A 23,289-nucleotide genomic window follows, 5' to 3' on the forward strand; every position below is an offset into this window, starting at 1 on the left:
GCCTTCCTTGAATGATAAAGGGGCCAGGGAAAGGAAGAAAGAATAGGGAAATCGAGGGAAAAGGAAGAGGAGTGGATCAGCTAAACAATATAGGTCTTAAGACTCTAAGTAGGTCACTTAATCTGAGATAATTTTGGAAAGAGGTTCTCAACATCTTTTTCATAAAACAAACTCAATACCCTGAGATACAAACATTGACCAAGAAGACAGGAAATCACTAAACTTAAATGTAGATGAGATACAGAGATACATTTTATTCCAAGAACTACAAAAGGAATAAATATAGCCATTATGTAAAGCCCTTTCTACAAATCTGAAAATAAACATTTTGGAGAGGAAGGGAAGAAATGAAACACTGCCTGATTGGAAAAAGCAAACAAGCAGATGTCTGATCCAGGCAGAAGGAAGATAGACCATGTGAGGACTGTTTAATTTACAGATTAACAAAATGCTGCAGCTTTATGTTTGCTCTGCTGTATTTTCATTCCCATGGTTTCTAGCTCACAAAGTTGGTTCAACATGCTTGTTTTCAGAGTTGAGAAACCAGGGCATAGATCTTCTTATTAAAAAGACTGATGGTGGAGCAGCTGGGTGGCTCAGTTGGTTAAAAGGCTGCCTTCGGCTCAGGTCATGATCCCCGAGTCCCGGGATCGAGCCCCACATCAGGCTCCCTGCTCAGCAAAGAGCCTGCTTCTCCCTCTGCCCCTCACCCCACTTGTGCTCTCTCTCTCTCTCTCAAATAAATAAAATAAAAATATTTAAAAAAAATAAAAAGACTGATAGTTTCAGCCTTGATAAAGATGAAAGTTGAATTTAGTATCCACAACATTAATATTTCGTTTGTAATCACTGCAACAAAGGCAGCTACTTTTATCTCAGAAACAATTCAAGCCCAGTTTCTGATTTGTAAGACATAAAGAGGATTTCCCAGGTTTAGTCTTCATTAAAAAAAAAAAAAAAAAGGAAGAGAGAAATTAAGAAATTCTCTACTTAGAGCAATAACAGAAACAACATCACAAACTTTTCTTTAGTATCTCTAGATCCTGTGTCCTGGCTGCCCCATTTTGCTGGGAGGAAACAAGACTTCAGAGGTTTCATGTTAATTTGAAAGAGAAAGTCATTAAGCGCAAGGATGCCCAAAGGCTTTGGCCAACATCTGCTCTAGGATGCAGCTGATCAATTATGGAGAATTAAGAGACTGTAGCTAGGTACTAAAAGAAAAGAAGTCAATTTCTGAGAGTAGCCCCGTCTGTGGTATGATTCATTCGAGTTTAGTGATTAACTGGAAGCTCTCAGCAGTGTTAGGAGTGAACTAATGTCCCTTTCTGGAAAAACTGTTCTATCCTGCATTAACTCACTGTACAGGCAACATCAAGTTCTATGAGTTTTGAGGTTTATACAATTCGGGGAGGGTGCTCTTTAAGAGAAAAAGAAGAACTAAAGTATTACTACAAAATTTGTTGGAGAAGTGAGTATATTGAATGAGAAACAAAATTATAATAAATTACAAACTTTTCAAAGCCGATATAGACATCACAAAATTGATATAAACACCATATTTCTGCTAATTGCCTGACATATACTATACTACTTCTTCTTAGTTTGCCTAACCTGTGAACACTTCTTCATATTGACAATTTTGTGATATATTGTCCCTAAAGAGGTAACAGAAACATAATTCAGCCTGAAAGATGGCTGATGAAATTTGTTATGGTACTGATAGTTTTTTAAAAAAAACGTCAGTTTCATAACTTGTTACTGATAATGAGATGCGGTACGTTGGGATGCATAAAACATGATTTTGCACCCAGGTATACCGTACCTTCAATACTGCTACAGGTTTTGTGCCGTAAATATAGACATTTGGATAAATTTCACACAAATTCCATCAAGAGAGAAAAAATGATCATGCATTGATAATTATATATGGTGCATTATTGAGTGTATTCTTAAGACAACTTCTGTTTTTTTTCTAGGTATTAATGAGAACTAAATTCACCTCTGGAAAACTTACACATCTGATAGAAGACTTTCCCACAAGCCATTTGGCTCCATACCTTTCAAACATTGTTTCTCCTTCATTATCCATTACTTCGGTGCCAGGTGCAATAGGACATGTTTATATCATGATACACATATGATCTTACACTTTTTTTTTTTTTACAGGTTTTAGAGAAGTGGCATGGTGGGCAGTAGGATTATTCTTGGAAGCCATTCCTACCAGAACAGCTAGCAGTAACTTAACTGTACATGAACATTTGTGACCCACATACATACAGCCCACAAAACTCAAACTAAATGTATTCCCAACTCATCTTTCCTTGGTAGGAGCCTCAAAATTCCTGTGGCCACTCCAACCCCCCCCACCCCAGTATGAGGGGAAGAGTGACAGAGAAAACTGAAGTGAAAGGCAATGGTCTTAACTAATTACAGTTAAAACATTTTGCAGTTTCTATGAAAACACACGAATATGCAATCATGTTACCAGATTTTCTCCCAGAGCCCTGGAAGGAGCTCATCTGTGCAAGTGAGGGAGCTTTGAAGCTGAAGCTTTATTAGTTTCATGATGAACCTGCATTTACAAGCTGGCCACGTAAGCACAGTTTGAAAATAATGGGTCTGCCTTTACGTCCATGCTCATTGTCATAAACCCCGAGTTAAGACCTCAGCGTCTTTGTTCGATAATTGCTCTCGTGCTCTTCTGTCTCTAACTCCAACTTCTCTCCCTTTCCCTAACCTTCCACATTAGCCCAGTCTTTCTCCATTTTGTTTTCATACTTCCCACATCACAATTTTAAGCTGATTACTCATTGCCTCATTGAAAAGATGAAAACTTGATTCTCTAAAGAGCAAGTTTCCTTACATTTAGTAGAGCTGGTGTTTGGATTAACTGCCGATTGATCAGTTGGTGGTGGTGAGTGGTGAAAGCTACTTCTGCCTGTAGCCAAGTATGTGCTTGTATGTATGTCAGGTGTCCCAGCTACATTCATGTCTACTCTGTCATTCAATCCTCACAACATTCCTATGAGGTAATAAAGTTATTATCAACATTTTAGGAAATGGGGCAATGAACTCAGAGTTTAAGTAATTTGCCCAAGAACACACAGCTGGTAAGCAATAGTGGATTCAATTGCAGTGATACCAACTCCCAGTTGCTTAATAACGTCTATGTGGGTTGAGAGCAGGAAACACTGGTGGTTGATGAACCCAAGTTCTAACCACCAGGCTTACACCGAGCATCCTTCAATGTCTATGCAGCTTTCTCCAGTCACTACCATCGGGCACACCAAAACCTTTCTCTAGGCCCAGAGCACATCCACAGGCCCTTCAAGACAGAAAGTTATGCCCAGGAGACTTTGTTCTGTATCCCCATTTGATTTCAAGCTTCTTTAACATTTTGACAATATACTATCCAAAGCACCAGAGTTCAGAAATTATAGGGATGACATAGACATTTAAAATTTTTCTGCAGATGCTAACAGCCCTCAGATATCCGTAAACAAAGCTTACTTTGGTTATTCAGAGAAGAGAAAAGAACACATCTTCAAAAGACTGAAGTCTTTTGAGGGCAGTAAACCTGAGACTAAGTGGAAGGAAAAGAGAAATTATGAAAGGAAACATACAAAATAAATTAAGTAGTAAAGTATCAGGCTATAACGATGAACATGACAACAAAAATAACCCAAAGAAAATGAATGGAAATTATTTAAATCATTAAAAAAAAAAAAAAACTCCTCTCATTGTCACCACTGCTGGGCCTCAGGGAAAAGCAGTAACACTTTGCTTGCATTTTACTCTCGTGCTGACATCATAGAGATAATAGAACCAGGACAACCTTCAGTTTCCTACCATCAAACACAGAAAGCTACCATCATCTGCCCTGATCCTATCATCCTTTCCTCTTGTTCAACAGATCAGAACAACTATCTTTTCTTGTATTTAAGGCCACTTACTTTGTGGATTATCATACCAATGTGTGTAGTCAGAAATCTTACTTGGTCCATTAGTCTGCTTCTTCTATACTCAGGTTTTTCCTCTCACTGGAATATTTCCATTAGCTTCACAATTGTTTTAGTTATCAGATTAGTACATGTATATAATAAAAAAGTCAAATGGTAAAATTAAACCTGTTAGGAGAAAGAGCAGTCCCCTACTTTACTGACACTCCTGCTTCCCAGAGGCAAACTCTGCCAACTGTCAAATCTTCCCTCTGGAACTTACCTTCCTCTATCCAAACTCCAAACTTCCTGTTATGACTATTAATTTTTTTACTTAATTTTTTACATTTTAGTTTCAGACATTATTAATTTCCCACTAAGAAAGATTAAGAGCATAAAATCACAATTTGTGGTTATGACAGTATTCAGCGTTTACATCATGATGCTGGTATAAAAACATCGTTCTCAGGTGGGGCACGTAGTATGCTGATTTCATTCCCTCTCTGTAGAACTATTTTGGCTCCCAGGAGTTAACAAATGTTTTTGTTTGTACATTTGCTTACTTTTCAGATTATCAACCACTAACTTATCTAAAACTGCCTCCAGGGCTCTCTAAATAAATGCAGTAAGTAGATGGAAAGTCAGATTTATGGGAATAAGAGCATTGAAATAGTAAGTATATGGGTAAATAGAAAATATCTTCTTTAATTTTCTGCAAAGAGCATTGAAACAGTAAATATGTGGGTAAATAGAATATATTCTTTAATTTTCCTCTCTTTAATTTCTTTAGAAGTGCTATTGACTGTTCAGAACAATAACTATAATGATATTGTACGGTTTATAATATATATATAGAAGTAAAGCATATGACAAAAGTGGTGCAAAGGATAAGGCAGTGATAAATGAAAGAGCTGAACATGTTTTATAGTCTACATGAAATGATGCATTAATTGCAAGTAGACTGTGATAAGGATATATAGTAATGTCTAGAACAACTACCAAAAATGCAAAAAAGTATAGATTAAAAAGTAAACATAACAAATAAAACAGAATATTAAAAACATTTTTTTAAAAAATACAAAAAGCAGGAAAGGAGCAACAAAGGACAAAAACCAAGGGAAATACAGAAAAGCAATATCAAGACAACAGACGTAAATTCTAACATATCAGTAATTATATAATGTATTTATAGTTTACACACACCAATTAAAAAGCAGAACTTAGATAAAAAAATAAGACACAACTATACATTGTCTACAAAAGACTCACTTTAGATATAAAAACACAAATAGGTTGAAATTGAAAGAGTGGCAATATATGCACCATGCTGTAAGCTTTAAAAAGCTGATGCAGTTACATTAATATTACCAAAGTAGACTTCAAGGCAGCATTCTGAGAGATAAAGAGGACTATTTTAATATGATTAAAAGATCAAGTCATTAGAAAAACATAAAAATCCTAAGTATGTGTGTATCTAATAAAAAGAGCTTCAAATACAAGAAGTAAACATTGCCAGGACTCCAAGGAGAAATGAACAAATCCACAATTACGGTTGGTGAGAACATTTACTAGGCTAGTACTACCACTAGGACGCTGCATTAGTCTTACACATACGATTTCATTTGCTTTCTGCCATTTCCTAAGGTTATCTGGTTTATAGTAGCTTAAAAGAAAATACTTTTCAGTATTTACTTCAATCCATGTATCGTGGGAATGATCAGTTCCTAGAAACTTTGAAATCATTTCCATATAAAGCTAACCTAATTCCAAGACTTTTGTGGAGGTATTTGATAATCGTTTCCATTTTTTTCCCTTGATCTAGTCAATTTGGGCAATTTAGAACTTAAAAGGGCTTTCCTGACTTAGTCCTACTGGGATTCTCTCTCTTGGATTTCTATCCCCAAGAAAAGACACACAAACACAGAGACACTACACATCAACAGAAAGCACTACCCTTCAGCTCTACTGAATTTCAGTAAATTCAGTAGAATTTACTGGGCTGTCACACTTGTTCCTTTATAAAAATGCTCTTCTTCCTCTATGCCTGGCTAGGAACTGTGGACACTGAGATGTGCTACACAACACCCTTTACTTCCCTTTCACAAGGCTTATATTTTATTATTGATTTTAGTAAACTCCTTCAGAATGGGTCATTTCTCTCTCATAATTACATTCCCAGCTAGCACAACCTGCTGAATGAGACCACTGCTAAGTTTTTCTTACAGTAGGTGTGTTTAACCTATTCTATTTGTCATTCTAGTTCTGCTAGATCTTTGTAATTTTATCTTTGCCTTCTCCTTTTTTTTGTGTCCTAATTGGTTTTTTTCCCCACTTTGCCACACACACGTTTTGGAGGATATATATGTAGTCTATTTTAAATTCTACCAGTGAATATAGTTAATGCTTCTTAATTTAAAAAAAAAAAAAATCCTTAGGGGCGCCTGGCTGGCTCAGTTGGTTAAGTGACTGCCTTCGGCTCAGGTCATGATCCTGGAGTCCCGGGATCGAGTCCCACATCAGGCTCCCTGCTCGGCAGGGAGTTTGCTTCTCCCTCTGACCCTCCCCCCTTTCATGCTCTCTCTCTCCAGCTCATCCTCTCTCTCTCAAATAAATAAAATCTTTAAAAAAATCCTTAAGTGTTTATAACTCAAAGTTTAAAAATCAGTTAAGAAAACATTTTTAATTCCCATTTATGCAAGAGGAAGAATTTTGCACTTTTATTTTCCAATTCCACTTCCCCATCTTCCACCTGTCTGGTTTCCTTTATATTTACAATAGATGACCACTTTTACATTTATAACTTTTGTATTTTTACATTTTATATAGTTTATATTTCTAAACCAGCCAAGGTTCATCAGCAAGGCAAGAAGACCCCTCTGCAGGGAGGCTAATAGCTGTCTCCATAGGTCATCCTGAAGGGCAGGAGGAGGGGCAGGCAGGGTTGGGAGCGCACCAGGTTGGGATGAGGGGGTTGTGGTCAACTTTTACATTTATGGTTGTGTATGTTACAGTAAGTTAGACTCCCTTCTAACAGTTTAATACTCATTGCCAGTCCTTTTAAGCCTCAACTTCCTATGCTTGGATTAATTTTTATCAATATTCATCATTGCCTACGCTTCAGGCACTGTGTTAATATACTACTTCTATATAATTTAAATGTTAACATTAGAAGTGAATTACTACACAGCTAAGAGTTTTTGAGTAAAAATTTTTTTCACTGAAAGTCTCGTCAGAGAAATAGGACTTCAAAATACTTACTTCTTGGATGCTCATGCTACCTATATTTCCAATTTACAAGTCACCCATTGTGTCTAGGTTTGGATAACTGTTGATGAATTCTACCTGGAGCCCTGTAAATTTTCTCATTTCCAAAATTCATTTTTAAAAAAAAAAATGTAATCTCTACACTCAAATGTGTAGCTTGAACTTACAACCCTGAGATCGAGTCACATGCTCTACCAACGGAGTCACCCAGGCACCCCCAAATTCAGCTTTTTTAAAGAAAAATGATTAATATCTTTAGTCACCATTTGTCTTCCACTTATTTCTTTGGCAATATCAATTATGCAAACATTTGTTCTCCTTAACTCATCCTCTATAAAGTCATGGTCTCCAATTTGGGCCATCCATGTATTTTCGCATCAGTTATTCCAAAACTACTCTGGTCTTCTCAAACTTTTGAACTCAGCAAACTATGGCACAAGAGTCAAATCCAGCCCACTGTAAATAGTTCTAATGGAACACAGCCACACTCATTCATTTATATGTTGTTTATGGCGGCTTTCACGCTACAATGGCATGGTTGAGTAGGTAAAATATTTACTACCTAAGTCCTTTATGAAGTGAGTTTGCTGATCTCTGCTCTAAACACATCACCTGCCCCCTTTACTCTGAACAGACGACTTCACAAGGAATGAGGCATAAAATATTAACTTTCAGACCAAGACAAAACAATGTGCAAGTCTGACTCTGCATCCGTCATTTCTCCCTCGCACATGTTAGGAGCAATCTTTCTGTCTGGTATCTAATTCCATTTCTCTTCTCTTCTAAAACCTCAGGAATCCCATCTGTTTTCTACTTTCTGACTCATCATTACCTTAATATACAGACACTCCTCCTACCAGAAAAGAGAGCAAAATAAGAAACTGATCCTAAACCCCATCCCATAGGTAGTTTCTTCTTTGCCATCTTCGCACAACATTCTATGTTCTATACTTGGCGCATCCACTTTCACTCCAATCCTCCTTCTTTCCCCACTTCAGACTCCTGTCCTCTTTCAAATATTGAATTCATTTTCTAGTTTCCTACTTGACGGCTCAGCATTTGACGCTGTTAGCCATTTCTTCTCTTGAAGCATTCTTTTTTCCAAATTCTGGGATGAGTCACTCTTTTGGTTTTATCTTTGTGACCATTCATTGTCTTTCATAAGCCGCTCTTTCTCTGTTCTTGTTTCTTCCCTGTGCTTTTTATTAACCTGAATGCACCGATTATCTTCTGTATGTTGAGGATTCCTGACTTTATAACCCAGATCACTCTCATGTCTAAGATTCATATACCCAACCCAGAATGTCCAATAGAAATCTTAAGCTCAACAGGCTCCAAATCAAAATAATTGTTTTCTCTCAAAGCTGCTGTTACTCTTGTGATTCCTGTTATCAGTGAATGGTACTACCCTCCATCCAGTTGCTCAAATACAACACCCAGGAGTCCCTCCTGAATCCTGTCTCTTCCTTCTACCATATGCAGTTTATTTCCAAGCCCTCGCAGTATTTCCTCAGATTTCTCCCTTTTGTTCCATTTCAGTTCTCCTGGCCTAGCAGAACACTAGCATTCCTCATCTCTTCAGAAGTCTCCTTACCTTCTCCTCCGGCCCCCTGCAATTCATCTGAAGATTGCTAGATTATTGATCATGACATAACCACACGTAAAATCCCTCAACACTCAAATTAAATTAGACTCCTCTAATACCTTCAAAAAAATCATGACCTTCACCTTCTGGTTTACTCTTCCCTTCTCTTACACATAAGGATGTATCTTCATTCCCATACACATTCTATATGAACCTTGGTCAACCTCTGGGATTTCATATAATGGGTTAGATGACACTCCCACTAAACTGCCTAACTTCCACTCAATTTCAATTTAGACATCACTTCCTCAGAAGATATCTGGGATCTCCATCACCATCCCAGATTAGGTGGCCCTCTTGTACTCCTATCACAATTCACATATTATATAACTGTGCTTTCTTCAAGAATATACTTATGAGGATATGGGCTATTTATACTGTGTTTACCAAGTTCTGTACAATGCCTGGCACTCTATTGATATAGAAATTAAACTGAATCATCTTTATTTTCATCTATTCTTGTCTTTATGATCTGGGAGCATTTATGAGCCTTGTCTTCTATTGATTCAAATTTCTGCTTTGCATTTCTGGTATTTATCACGTTTGATGCATCTAATTTTGCTATTTTTCAACTGCATGTCATTTTTATTTTTCCTCATTTCTGCCCATTCCATTTTCATGAACTGCACAACTTTTTAGCTAAAATTAAGCATACGTTCTAATAACCTGCCATGGCAGTAAATCTATTTTAGAGCAAAGTGAGTATCAGAATTGTCAGGACACTGTTTTTGTTTGGTTTTTGGTTTTGTGTCTGTGTGTGTGTGCCTGTGCGTGCGCACGTGCGGTATTATTATTCCTAAATCCTACAATTGTTTGGCTATAGCTGAATCCTTTACAAAAAATTAAGGATGGAAGGCAATAGAAGAAAAGGTGAAAAGGAAGCATTCGTAACAGAAAGGACAAACTTTTTTGCCACTATCCACTGCAGATACATGCAAACCTCTCTGATACTAAAAAAAGTAGCAACAAGGTATCACATGCAAGATTTCTACCAGTGTGTCTTCTATTTAAAAGTAGTGATCAGGGGCACCTGGGTGGCTCAGTCGGTTAAGCGTCTGCCTTTGGCTCAGGTCATGATCCCAGGGTCCTGGGATCGAGCCCCGCATCGGGCTCCCTGTTCATCAGAGAGCCTGCTTCTCCCTTTCCCTCTGCCTGCCACTCTGCCTACTTGTGCTATCTCTCTGTCAAATAAATAAATTAAAAAAATAATAATAATAAAATAAAAGTAGTGATCAAAACAAATACCACTCTTGGCATTCTCTTAGAAATAAATGATTCTTGGGTGGTAGAACTGAGGAAACACTACATTCCAATGTTCTAAAAAATATGTTCAGAGTTCTGGCTGCTGGCAGAGTAGAAGGGGAATGGTTATACATAATTCATTTAAAGTTTAGAATATCACCGCTACCTGTCCTATTTTACTTTAATTGAACAGACAATGTTCTTAAGTTTTTCAAGCCTTCCTTTATTCTTCTAAGGGTGTGTGTACATGTGTATGTGTGCGTTGGGTGTATGGAAGGTTTTTCACTGTGCATTCAAACTGCCACTTTGACCATAATTTTTACGCACTAATTGTGTTACTGTTACTAAACGAAGCCAGGAATGCATTGCCTCAATTCTGCCCTTTTTGATGGCAGCAAATAATCAAGTTGTCAGTTAAAATTAAGGGACAGGAGGACCAGGGAAAGATGATCTTTATGTACTACATTAAAGCTACAGGACATTAGCATAAATCTTTCATTACTGATAATGCATACGTTAAGGCAAATATAGGTATATATTACAGTTAAGGAATAAGTCTTCAGTAGGTTCCAAAAAATACTAGCTTTCCTATGTAGGAAAAACAACTGCTATGCATAATTTAAAGTTACCACATCAAACACATGGCTCTTTTGCAAAGCATCATAGCAATCTGAAAATGAAAGAGTTCATATTTTCAAATAAACACAAAATAAACCAATTAATTCTGAATTAGTAGTAACAACTTTATTTTAACTCAACGTGCTGAAATGCAAAAAATATTTTCAGCAACAAGATACAAAAGTATGTATCTCATCATTAACATCAGCTGATTAAAAATGAGGCTGAAAAGTTCAATATAAGTCTTTACACATTTGAATCTTGAAAATCAAGTTCCCCCAGATTTAATTTTTAAATAATTTTAGCAGAATTTTATTTTCAAAAATGGGACTCATTTAAGTTATATCTTCATTCTAAAAAAACTGGATGTGAAATTAACTGGGTTACAGTATACAGCGATAAACTCTAACAAACAGAAAAAGATTTAAATATAAGAATTTCTTTTTAAACATAAAGTCCACATACTGCAAACAGAAGACACGGTGTGGTGATTTCATTCCTAGTGAAGAGGAAGTCTTGCATATGGTAGGCACTCAATATTTGTTCAACTAGACCTAAAATTGACATCATTCCATGAACACTTAAATAGAGCTCATAATCTGTATAAAAGAGGTTTGCAAAATACTCTTATGTGCTGAAAGTGCTGTCTTTATAATCTGAAAACAGTAAAACCCACCCACCCACCTCCTTTTGCAAGAATACATTGAGTATTTTTATTTTATCCATCAAAGAGCAAGAATGTCCAAGCAAGTCAGAATAATTCACCTTTCAAATACCTTGTTACGAGGAAAGCTTGTTGAGTTGGATTTTAACAAAACAATTTGCTGAAGTCGCTAGTGTTCTAATTTAGTAACACTGGGTAGCATGTATCATCCACATTTTCAGAAAAAATTTTACTTAGGTTTTACATTTATGCACAAAACTTAAATGGGTAAATAAATCAGTAATTATGCTTTTGGCAATTTAAATTCTAACTTAGGTCTAGTTTAAAAATAAGCTAATAATGTTCATGATAAGTTTTTAAGAGATCTTTGAGAATATTTTAAAACTTAACTTTAAAATTGATGTCCTAAAAAGGCACTGTTTTCACATTTCATCACGCAGTAAATGGTCACATTTTTGAAAACTGTAATTTCCTATCAACTGTCCCCCAAAATAAAGCATATTTAATGAAATATTTCAACTAACCTGAATTTTCAACATTTAACTGAGTCCTATTTTCAGAAATTCACTCTTCTGAACATACCACATGCAAGTCCAAGCAAACACAAGTACACACACAGACACACAGACACACACAGACACACACACACAGAGACACACACACACACACACCCAAATGACATAATACATGCATGGTTCTCCAATTACTATTTCAAGACAATGACACACGAGTATTCAAAGAGGTAACAATGGCAAGCCATAACATTATGGCACCTTCATATTTGTGCTCTAAACACCAAAATATGTTAAAATTTAAAAACGAAAAAGGCACAAATACAGTGTTTCTGTATCTCAGGCTAATGAACAGATCTCCAATGGTTACTTCGATAACATGTAACATTTAAAACCAGTCACCACTTTTCTAAGGAAAAGCTCTATTTAGGTGACAAAAGGGAAACAAGAGCAGGCTGATAAAAGGCAAAACTGCTCAGGACAGAGACTGTGCCTACTGAAAACAATGTGTGTAGTTTCAAAATGAAAAAATAAAAAGGCTATTAGAGCACTCACGTCAGAATACATTAAGTTTTTTTTTCATTGCCTCAAGATCCCACAATACCAAACAAACAAACAAAAAAACCAAAAAATAAAATTCCCACGTAATAAATAAAAAAATAAATCAACTATGATACGATTCTGTTAGTATAATGGTAGGCATTATATTATCTGCAAAGTGGACATTTCTACAAACGTGGATATTCTCACAGCACAGTGTTTGACGTTTTTGGTACAAAATGTGCTACCAAACTTAAAACAAAAACAAACCAAAAATAACTTTATAATAAAACCCTTAAGATCTGAAATAAACACTAAAGTAAGTAGGTAGGAGCAAGCTGCAGTGTTCATTATATGGGTGTTATTACTGAAGTCACCATCGTTAGAAATGAAGATGCAAGCAGTGAATTAATTCACAATAAGCCTGTGTGCATTTGACATAAATGGATACACCAGTACTTTTTTGAAAACAAGGTTCTACTGCCTGAGGAATTTTGTTTTAAGACCCTGCCAAAATATTAAAATCTTAACGTATATATGTATGTGTGTGTATTAAATGTGTACACTGTAAATTTAATGGCCTCAATCCAGTTAAGGAAGTGAGGTTCTGCTCCCTACAGTATTTTTACACAGGATGGAGTCCAATAACATGTAAGAATCCTTCTATCCCAAGGGATTTTTCCAATTTCAAATTTAAGTTAATATAAGAAAGATTCCAATTAAACTACACAGAAAGAAATGAATATACTGAAAATACAATCTTTTCAAACTACAGTTTGTTGTGAATAACAAATGCTTACTTGAGAATGTTTGTTTAATGTAAATACGAATCACTCTTTATATATTAAGATTGCTTCAGTGAATACCTAACAAAGAGATAACAAAAATAAAATCTCAGGCTTCATTTTTCTCCTTTTGTCCTAAATTCAAAAATTAAATAAACACATCATACAAATTTTAATCTGGAGAATAAAGAATATATGCAAATATATAGGTATATGTGTTTTTTTTCCAGTGACACTTTTTCCCTTGTGGTCAAGTATAAATCTTGCCTAAGAAGCATACTGTCACTATTACAGGAAATCAGATGCAGTGACTTACCACTGATCGCTCCTACTTCTCTGGGACAATGCACCAGAACAGACCTCCACTGTGAACAGAGCTATCTAAACACTGAACACGTGTATGTGTTTAAAGCTAAATTCATTTATAATAAAGAACTGGCCCATGAAAAACAGTTTATAAATCGTTTATCCTGTTCACATTATGCAGAATTTCAATATCATCCACAATGTTAATACAGTAACTGAAACAGAAAGGAGAAAGCTAGGGGAGAAAAGGTTCAGAGTGTGGCCTGACATATTTCTAAAGGTTCTCTCCTCTAGTCTGCAAATAATGTAACTTCACTGTTTTCAGAAGGAGAGTATTCAGGATTTGTTTATTGTTCAGTTGCCTTCTCCAAAGTGTGATAAGACAGGAATAAATTCAATAATAAATATCTGAAATTCAAATCAATTTAACTATAATCAAGGATATCTTTCTTATCTATTATCACAAACATCCCAATTGCCTCCATCGGTCTTAAAAAATCCTTTCAAAAGTTAAGACACAATTAATTATACCTTATTAATACCTTCAAAACAAAAAAAAATATATGTACCATTTAGCATACAAAAGTTACACATTAAAAGTGCATATATATCTTTCTTAATTGGCCCACTCGTTAAATTTACATTTGGTCATCCTTACTTTCAACATGGACAGAATTCTTCATATAAATGTAGGTCACTATAAATTAAAAAAAATTAATTCAGCACAAAACATGCTTTCTTCTTATTGAAATCTTAACCTCAATCAGTTCTCAATCATTGTAAACTTGAATAAACCCACAAAAACACAAGCAAAGGTTTGTTATGCTTCTCTTAGTTTGTTGGACAGTCAACACACAGACAAACATCATAAATTTTACTAAAAATTTGGGCCAACTCATTGCATATTTGCCCCCTAAAATGAAAAATAAATTAGAACTGAAGCAGTGTGTTGCCGTAACTTACCTTGAAGGTAAGCAGGTTCTCCTATATTTATAAAACTTAGACTGGAGACATTACCAGTAATCTCTAATACAAGTGCTTTTAAGAAGAACCTAGTTTTAAACTTTGAGACAGCATAGGACAAATCCTGTAAAATTCATTTTGCTTTTTTCTCAAACTAATGGAAGATCCTTTTCAAACTTAGTATCTTCAGTTATCAATATTACTGCATTATGGAGCTAGTGCAATCCTGCATAGCCTTAGTCAAAATGACAAGGCACAATAAAAAAATTAAAGTATTATATGAACAAGAGAAGTCATTGAAGATAATTTAAGGCCTTGAAGTGAATTAGAGTATAATCAGTCTAATTTAAAGCTGAAGAATAAACCATAAATTATCCACCTGAAATGCAAGCAATATGCTTTTTCAGCTTCTGTTCTGTGGACAAGACAACAGAAACAACTCTTGCTTATGGTTTGTGTATTAGAATCCTTCTGGACCTGGAGGAGTAAAAGTCAATTCCATTTTTCTACAGTTCATGGAAGATTTCAGGACTGTTTTAGCCGTTTGCGTGGAATGCCAAACTGTGGACACTGTGCAGATGCTAGTGCTCGGAAGGCTTCTGCAACTAAATGAGGGTGAGACTGAATCATGGACTTCCACCCTGATGTTTCCATTATGTCCGCGGCTTGGCTGGAAAAATAAAGTTAAGTTATGTTTATTAAAGAGTACTTCTCAAAACACATTATTTAAAAAAAAAAAAAAACTTACAAATTTCAAAATGTTTTAAATAAAACACTTTACTTCTCTATGTCATCAAACCCCATGAATTCATGAAAATACCATCTTTACCTTACTGGTATTTTCTGTTGCAACTGAAACTATTAAATTCTTCTGCAAGTTCTATACTCTAGAAGTATCTTACACTTTTCTCCATAGTCCTAACTCCCACTGTCACCATTTCTGTACCAGCTCTTTCAAGAGCTTTTCCCTGGCTGTTACACACAGGTTTTCTCTAGAGTTCCAACTTTGGCCCTCTGCTCTTCTCCCTTAAGGTTCATTATTCATCCTATCGTATCCACTCTTCACAATTTTAACTATCATATTCAATGATGATAACGACTGATTTGCTAAATCCTAGGCCTCCCCACAAGGTACACTCCCAACCACTTTTTCTCTTTATTTGGAAGGGCTTCAGGACCTACAAATTCAGAATCGTCAGGTAAGAACTCAACAGGTCTCTCTCCATGCCCCAAATTCTTCCCTCATTTCCAATCAGCTAATGTTACCACCATCCCCAGTGATTCAAGTAAAAAACCTGAGTCATCCTAGACCATGTCCTTTCCAATCAATCATCAAAAGCCCTATTTTAATTCCCAAAGATATTTCAAATCCCCAGTCAAGGTTCACATCATCTCACATTTGGATTATCACAACAGTCTCCTAATTTGTCTTCTAGTTTCCTATCTTGCTCCTCTCAAACCAGCTTCTATGAGCTGCTTTAATAACACAAACAGGTTTACATTACATCCTCTTCTACTGTTCCCCATTGCCTGTATTCATGTTCTTTAGACAGAGAAACAAGTTTTCCTACTTTCTTTACCTGTGCACCTTGTGCTTACATGCTCGGGCATTTCACACACTGATATAGAACTGCTCGCTGTATATTAACTGAGCATGCAGAGTAAATACTGAATAACAAATCTAGTTATCCTCGTCTCTTTTCTCCCTTGTACTTATCCACCATTCAAATAATATCCAAATATTATAGACTGTCCTTTGAAAATATTGTATCTTTCCATTTCTCTCTAGCCCCAACTACTACCACTCAAGTCTAATTTCAACCTTCATCTCTTGCCTGAACTACTCCAATAATGTTCCAAGGTGTCTACCTGTAGTTGACCTCGCTCCTCAACTACCACCACCACCTCGAGCTCCCCACAATCGATTCTCTACCCTGCATGCAGAGATTGCTAAAAATGAAAACCTGATCATGTCCTACACTAGGTTAAAACCTTTCACTGTATGCCCATTTCTCTTTGAATAATGTCTTAAAGTCTCAGTGTTATTTACATGTCCTTCTAGGATCTGATCTCTGCCTGCTTTCTCTAGCTTCTTCTTCTCATAACCTCACTCTGACTCTATATTGTTCTTTCTTATCACCCAAACTTTGCATAACTGATTCCCTTTTTGTGGGATAGACTTTCACACTTCCTCCCTCTTCTTTACCAGGGTAACTCCTACTAATACTTCAGGTGCTTATTCAATAATTCCTCAAGAAGGCTTTCTACCCCTAGTTTAGGTAAGGTTCTTTTTGCTATATGCTTGGATGGGTATGCTATACATTATCTATTGTTACACTTTATTTCAATTACTAGTCTAATTCCTATTTGCCTCCTGCTAAACTATAAACTCCATGAAGGCAGGGGGAACATTTGTCATGTTCACCACTATATTCTTCGGATAAGTACAGTGCCTAGGGTATTTACTGGGTAATAAATATAAATATCTGTCAAATGAATGATCACTTACTGCTTCATGCTTCTATACTTTGGATTGAGCTATGCTTTCTGTTCACAATGCCTGTTATTTCCTTCTTAGTTTTGCTATTTCCTATTCATGTTTAAAGCCTCAGATGTCATCTCCAGGAAGCCATCCCTAAACCATCCAGCCTTTATCCAGTGCCCTATACATATCTTCCTTTATCACATTACTTACCACATTATAATAATATATTTATGTACTTAGCTTTTATCATTAGATAAATTTCTCAAGAGAAGGATTTTTCCTAATTGTTTTTATATGCAACACCTTAGCATGGTGCTTGAGACACAACAGATGCTAGGTAAATGTTTGTGGAACTAAACAGGAGCTAATAACAACTTTTTTCAATTTGCCTGACATCATATTACCTCTATGTCATTATGTTTATAACTTAACTAATTGTTCAGAATCAAATAGATACCTCTTAATATATCTGACATTTTCATTTATTTAATTCAACAAATATCTATTGAAGATCTGTATATACAACAGCTTCTCCAGAGGATGTGAAATAAACTGGCATTTTGACAGTGAAAAAAGTTGTACAGGGTGCCTGGGTGGCTCAGATGGTTAAGCATCTGCCTTCGGCTCAGGTCATGATCCCAGGGTCCTGGGATCGAGTCCCACATCGGGCTCCCCGCTCAGCGGGGAGCCTGCTTCTCCCTCTGACCCTCTCCCCTCTCATGCTGTTTCTCTCTCGCTCACTCTCTAAAAAATAAATAAAATCTTTAAAAAAAAAAAAGTTGTACAATGTAAAATATTTTAACAGAATAAAACTAGAACTTGAAAGTGGCTAAGAACAAAGGATCACAAAATTATCATTTACTGCTAATACATTATATTTTAGAATCAAATGGATTTTTTTAGGATCAAATGCCATGATGATAATGTATTATCAACACACTAACCAATATAGAAAACAACCAATAACTTAAAAGTAGTCACGGATGAAAACAATGGGAAGTAATTAGGTCAACACTCATTGCTAACTCTTTTTTCACTTATATCAACTTTTGATAGTATGTGAACATGGAATTGAAGGGTTTACAGGTAAAAACTAATCAAAAGCAGGTGCAAATTCTTCAAACTATCTAGTCTTCACCTTTTCTGACTTTGAAAAATTACAAAAAGTAGATAAATCACTCTAAAAATGAGAGAAGAAAACATAAGAAGGGAATAGGAAGTTCTAGTAGTTCATATTCAGAAGGCCCAGGCTTAGAAACATGTAACAACTACCACACCTCTTACAGTTTTACCAGGGAAAAGAAAGAACAAATTGAACCATTTGGGAATATTAAACAGCTAGTATAAAATGCCATATGATTCAAGGGACTTGGCTAACCTAGAAGCAGTGGGTGTACATTCAAATGTAAATATTTTCTAGGCAAATATGGAGGGAACACTCCTCAGAGGATAAAATGAGTATTTCCCACATTTTTAGAAATGCTTTCTGAAGGGGCAGGGAAAAGCTCTCCAATAGCCATTGAAATACCTGGACTCAGTTATATACTATGAGCATATGTGCTTAAAAAATTAAAATGTAGATCCCAGTTCACATTAGAAGCTGATCCACAAGGGAGCATAGCCTCAAGAATCCACTAAGTCAAATTATTATTTTTTAAAATAATTGGCAGTTTGCCTCATATAACTAGTATCTGGATTCATATTTATTGCAGATGAGCAAAAGGCTATGCAAACACTTAATTTCATGTATGCAGATCAACTTTAAGTCAGAAACTGATGTCATCTTACTTGCTGTTCCAGTTTTTCCCATCTTTACACCCAAGCTGTCGAAGTACACTGCACCTGCATTGAAGATTTAAACACACTTAAAAAAAATCCGGTGAAAAAATGTTGAAGGTGTCATGCCCACTGAAATACAGGCATAGCTTACCTATTAATAAAGTCTATGGCTTGTGCTTTCAACTGTTCTGCACTGTGCAAATCTGCAAGGACAAGGGTATCAGCAACATTTTCTACTGAGAGGTTACTACACAACGCTTCTTCACACATGACCTTCAGCCGTTCCAGTGCATACTATCCAAAAGGAAAACAACAATTAAACATTTACTCAAATTACCAAGTTTTAAATACTTGGTATTTGTAATTTAGAAAATACTTGTTATCTGTAACTTAGAAAATAAAGTTAAAGCACATAATACTTTGAACTGAGAATAAGTTTTTATTTTTATTTTTTAAAAGATGATTATTTATTTTTGAGAGACAGAGAGAGAGAGCGAGAAAGCACATGCTAGAGCAGGAGCGGGGGTGGGGGGGGCGCGGAGCAGAGGGAGACTCCCTGCTGAGCAGGGAGCCAGATGTGGGGCTTGATCCTAGGACCCTGGGATCATGACCTGAGCTGAAGGCAAATGCTTAACTGACTGAGCCACCCAGGTGCCCTTATGATTGAGAATAAAAAAAGTCTTAAAGTTATTTTAACCTAGTATTAAGAAGATACAAATGAATTCAAGAGAAAGACTAATTTTCTTTAGCAAATTGCGATTTGTGCAAAATACATACTGTCAATTTTAAAAACAGGGTTTTATTCTTTTAAAAAACCCTTCTTGCTCAATACTCTTAATTGAATTTCTTTTCTCAAAACGCCAAAGTGTACCAGCCAGTACACTCTGTTGCCACTGCTCAGTCTTGAAGAATGAATTATAAAGCTGAAAAAATCATTTTGATAACCACTTCTTTAGTTATGACAACTTCAGCAGCTTTATTGAAGTATAATTGATATACAGCAAACTGCACATATTTAAAGTTTATACTTTGATAAGTTTATACCATATAACCATCATTAAATCATGACATTGAACATATTCATCATCCCCAAAAGTTTCTTCCTCTTTGAATTCCTCCCCTCGCCCCACTCCAGGCTACACCTCTGATATGCTCTCTCCTGCTGTAGTTTGCATTTTCTGGAGTCTTCTACAAATGGAATCATATAATTTGTACTCATTTCTGACTGGCTTCTTCTACTCAGCATACGTATTTGAGATTATGCATGTCTTTGCCATTTTATCAACAGTTCAATGCTTTTTATTGCTAAAAAATATTCCATTGCGTATAGACATACCACATTTGCTTCTGAATTCCTCTGTTGAAAAACACTTGGGTGTTTCCAGTTTTTTAGCTATTACAAATAAAGCTTCTATTCACATCCAAGTCACTGTATGGGAATATGCTTTCTTTTCTCCTGGATAAAAAAGGAGACTTCCTAGATCGTAAGTGTGAAGCTTTTTAAGAAGCTGCCAATCTTTCAAAGTGGTTGTAACATTTTACATTTCCATCAGCAGTGTATGAGAGTCCTAATTCTTACACATCCTTGACCATACTTAATATGGTCTTTGTAATCTCAGCTATTATAATACATGTGTAGAAATATCTCATATGGCTTTAATTTACCTTTCCCTAGTAACTAATGATGTTGAGCATCTTTTGATGTAGTTAACTGACATTAGTTCAGAAAGTGTTTGTTCAAATATTTTCTCTATTTTTAGAAATAACATTGTTAGATGCCTGGGTGGTTTAGTCAGTTAAGCATCTGCCTCTGGCTCAGGTCATGATCCCAGGGTCCTGGGATCGAGTTCTGCATCAGGCTCCCTGCTCAGCAGGGAGTCTGCTTCTCCTTCTACCCCTCCCCCCTGTCATGTACTCTCTAATAAATAAAATCTTTAAAAAAAAAAAAGTAAATACATATTTCCTTTAAAAAAAAAAAGAAATAATATTGTTTTCTTGTAATTGAGTTTTGACAGCTCTTTATATAGTTTGAGTACAAAAGTCCCTTAGCAGGGATGCCTGGGTGGTTCAGTCAATTAAGCAGCCAACTCTTGATTTCGGCTCATATCATGATCTCAGGGTCATGAGATCAAGCTCTATGTCAGGCTCCACGCTCAGGAGTCTGCTTGAGATCCTCTCCTTCTCCCTCTGACCCTCCCCCTACTTGTTTGCTCTCTCTCTCTAAAATAAATAAATAAATCTTAAAAAAAAATAAAGCCATTGAGCAGCTATGTTCTGAATAAAAGCTGCTCATTAGATAAATGCTTTGCAACGTGTTTTCTCCTAGTTTGTGGCTAGTCGTTTCATTCTCCTGTGTTTTCTGAAGTTCTTAAATTTTTCTTAAGCCTAATTTATCAATTTTTCTTTTATGTATTATGTTTTTTGGTGTCATAGCTAAGAAGTCTGCCTAAAATAAGATGTGAAGACTTTATCCTATGTTTTCTCTCAAAGTTTTAAATTTTAGATCTATAATCCATTTTGCATTACTTTTTGTATTTGGCTTGAAGTTCATATAAAAAGTTCATTTTTTTCAGGTATATAGGTATCCAATCCCTTCTTTACTGAACTGTCTTTCCACCTTTATCAAAAATTAGGTATCAGTGTATGTGACAGTCTATTTCTGTACTTTCCATTCTGTTCCAATAAGTTGTCTATCTTGTAACCAATACAACACTTCTTAAATCCTGAAGCTTAATTTATTTTTATTTATTTTTTAAGAAGATTTAATTTATTTACTTGAGGAAGAGGGGGAGGGAGAGAGCACAAGCAGGGGGAGCAGCAGAGGGAGAGGGAGAAGCAGGCTTCCCGCTGAGCAGGGAGCCCCATGCGGGACTCAAACTCAGGACCCCAGTATCATGACCTAAGCCGAAGGCAGACACTTAACCTACTGAGCCACCCAGGTGCCCCTTAAATCCTGAAGCTTTATACTAAGTCTTGTTACCATGCAGTTTTAGCTCTCCACTTTGACCTTCTAGGTTCTTGCACTTGCATGTAAATTTTATATCCACTTGTCAAAAAAAACCAGAACAAAACAAAACCTGCTAAGGACATGCTGGTTCTACTAGTGAATTTTATTTTATTTTATTTTTAATTTTATTTATTTGACAGAGTGAGACACAGAGAGGGAACACAAGCAGGAGGAGTGGGAGAGGAAGATGCGGGGCTTGATCCCAGAACCCTGGGATCATGACCTGAGCCGAAGGCAGATGCTTAATGACTGAGCCACCCAGGCACCCCTCTACTAGCGAATTTTAAGAACTGAAATTTTAATATTGAGACTACTAGCCCATGAACAAAATTTCTCTTTCCATTTATATTTAGGTAGTACCTGGGAATTTCACTTATCAATATATTGTAATTATCAGTTCAGTCTTTTGACATCTTTTGCCAGATATATTATGCCTGTATATTTAATATTTTTGATGCTACTGCAAATGTCATTTTTAATTTAAATTTTTATTGAGATAGTTATAGGTTCATGTGCAGTTATAAGAAATTAATAGATTCCAGCTTGAGAGAAATATGGCAACAAAGTAGGAGGACTCTAGGCTCTTCCTGTCCTATTAACACAGTTAGATAACTATCAAATCATCCTAAATACCCCAGAAATAGACTGGAAGACTGACAGAACAAACTCCACAGCTAAAGGGAGAGAAGAGGCCATATTGATAAAGGTAGGAAGTGTGGAGACCTGGTTTAGGGGAGAATGGATTTGGGTGCTGTGGAGGGGAGGGAGCTGCGGTCGTGGAGAAGGGTGAGAAAGAGAGGAGCACACAGGAGAATGCAAAGGGGAATGTTTCCCCAAAAATACTGGCTTGAAAATGAGAGGACCTGAATTTCATGATGTCTTCCAAGAAGTGGGGCTTAAAGCCTAGAGTTTTAAAGATCTGTGGGCTTTGGCTCGGACAGAGTTCAGAGGGTAATGCCCTGCTCCTGGACGGAAGGCAGACAAAAAACCCAGGGGCAGGCTGTGTGGAAACAGCTATCTGAAGAATGTTGGGACATATCAGGGTAAGATTATTTGCTCTTCTCTGAGCGCATCCCTGAGAGGGAGCATTCACAGCGACACCTCTCCTAGAACAAAGGAGCTAGCCAATGCCAATTAACTCACCCACCCCTCAGCATAAATACAGAGGCAGCACTGCACTGACACTGGCTGCCTTAATTGCTAACATCAAGCCCCACTCCCTTGCACTCTAGCAGGACCACCCTTCTCAGTCAAGCTTCCGTCAGTCCCAGCATAGCAGGCCATTCCTCCAGAAAACCAGCACAAACCCTGCCCATAGTTCTGTAGGGCCTCAGTTCTGGATGAAGTGGTGTCAGGTCTCATTTCACAAGCAGCCCAGAGCACACCTAGTTAAAACTCACCATATTCACATCCAGGGATGAAACACTGCCTCCCTCAGGCAAGGAGAGTCTTGTGGACAACTGCCTAAAGGACAGAGTAGCCAGAACACAACAGTGCATACGGAACACACTGGAAACACTCCCTGGAAGTGCCAGGCCCTG

At 36.5% G+C, this 23,289-nt stretch overlaps 1 protein-coding gene across 2 annotated transcripts in view; it reads right to left on the bottom strand.

Annotated features, from left to right (window-relative positions):
* Positions 1-10,811: 10,811 nt before the first annotated feature.
* SPOPL (speckle type BTB/POZ protein like) overlaps positions 10,812-23,289 on the bottom strand; it is a 63,730-nt gene continuing 51,252 nt past the window's right edge. Inside the window, exons 9-11 of one of the 2 annotated variants that reach the window (XM_081814535.1) lie at positions 18,893-19,035; positions 18,751-18,804; positions 10,812-15,147 (exon numbers count right to left, since the gene is read on the bottom strand). In XM_081814535.1, the coding sequence (XP_081670661.1) occupies positions 15,003-15,147; positions 18,751-18,804; positions 18,893-19,035 (342 nt within the window). In that variant the 3' untranslated portion in view covers positions 10,812-15,002. The remainder of the gene's footprint in view (positions 15,148-18,750; positions 18,805-18,892; positions 19,036-23,289) is intronic. The other variant, XM_081814536.1, reaches the window with a different exon arrangement.

The sequence above is a fragment of the Leptonychotes weddellii genome, chromosome 3, assembly GCF_054177405.1.
Source record: "Leptonychotes weddellii isolate Sample4059 chromosome 3, ASM5417740v2, whole genome shotgun sequence".
Taxonomy (NCBI): Eukaryota; Metazoa; Chordata; class Mammalia; order Carnivora; family Phocidae; genus Leptonychotes; species Leptonychotes weddellii.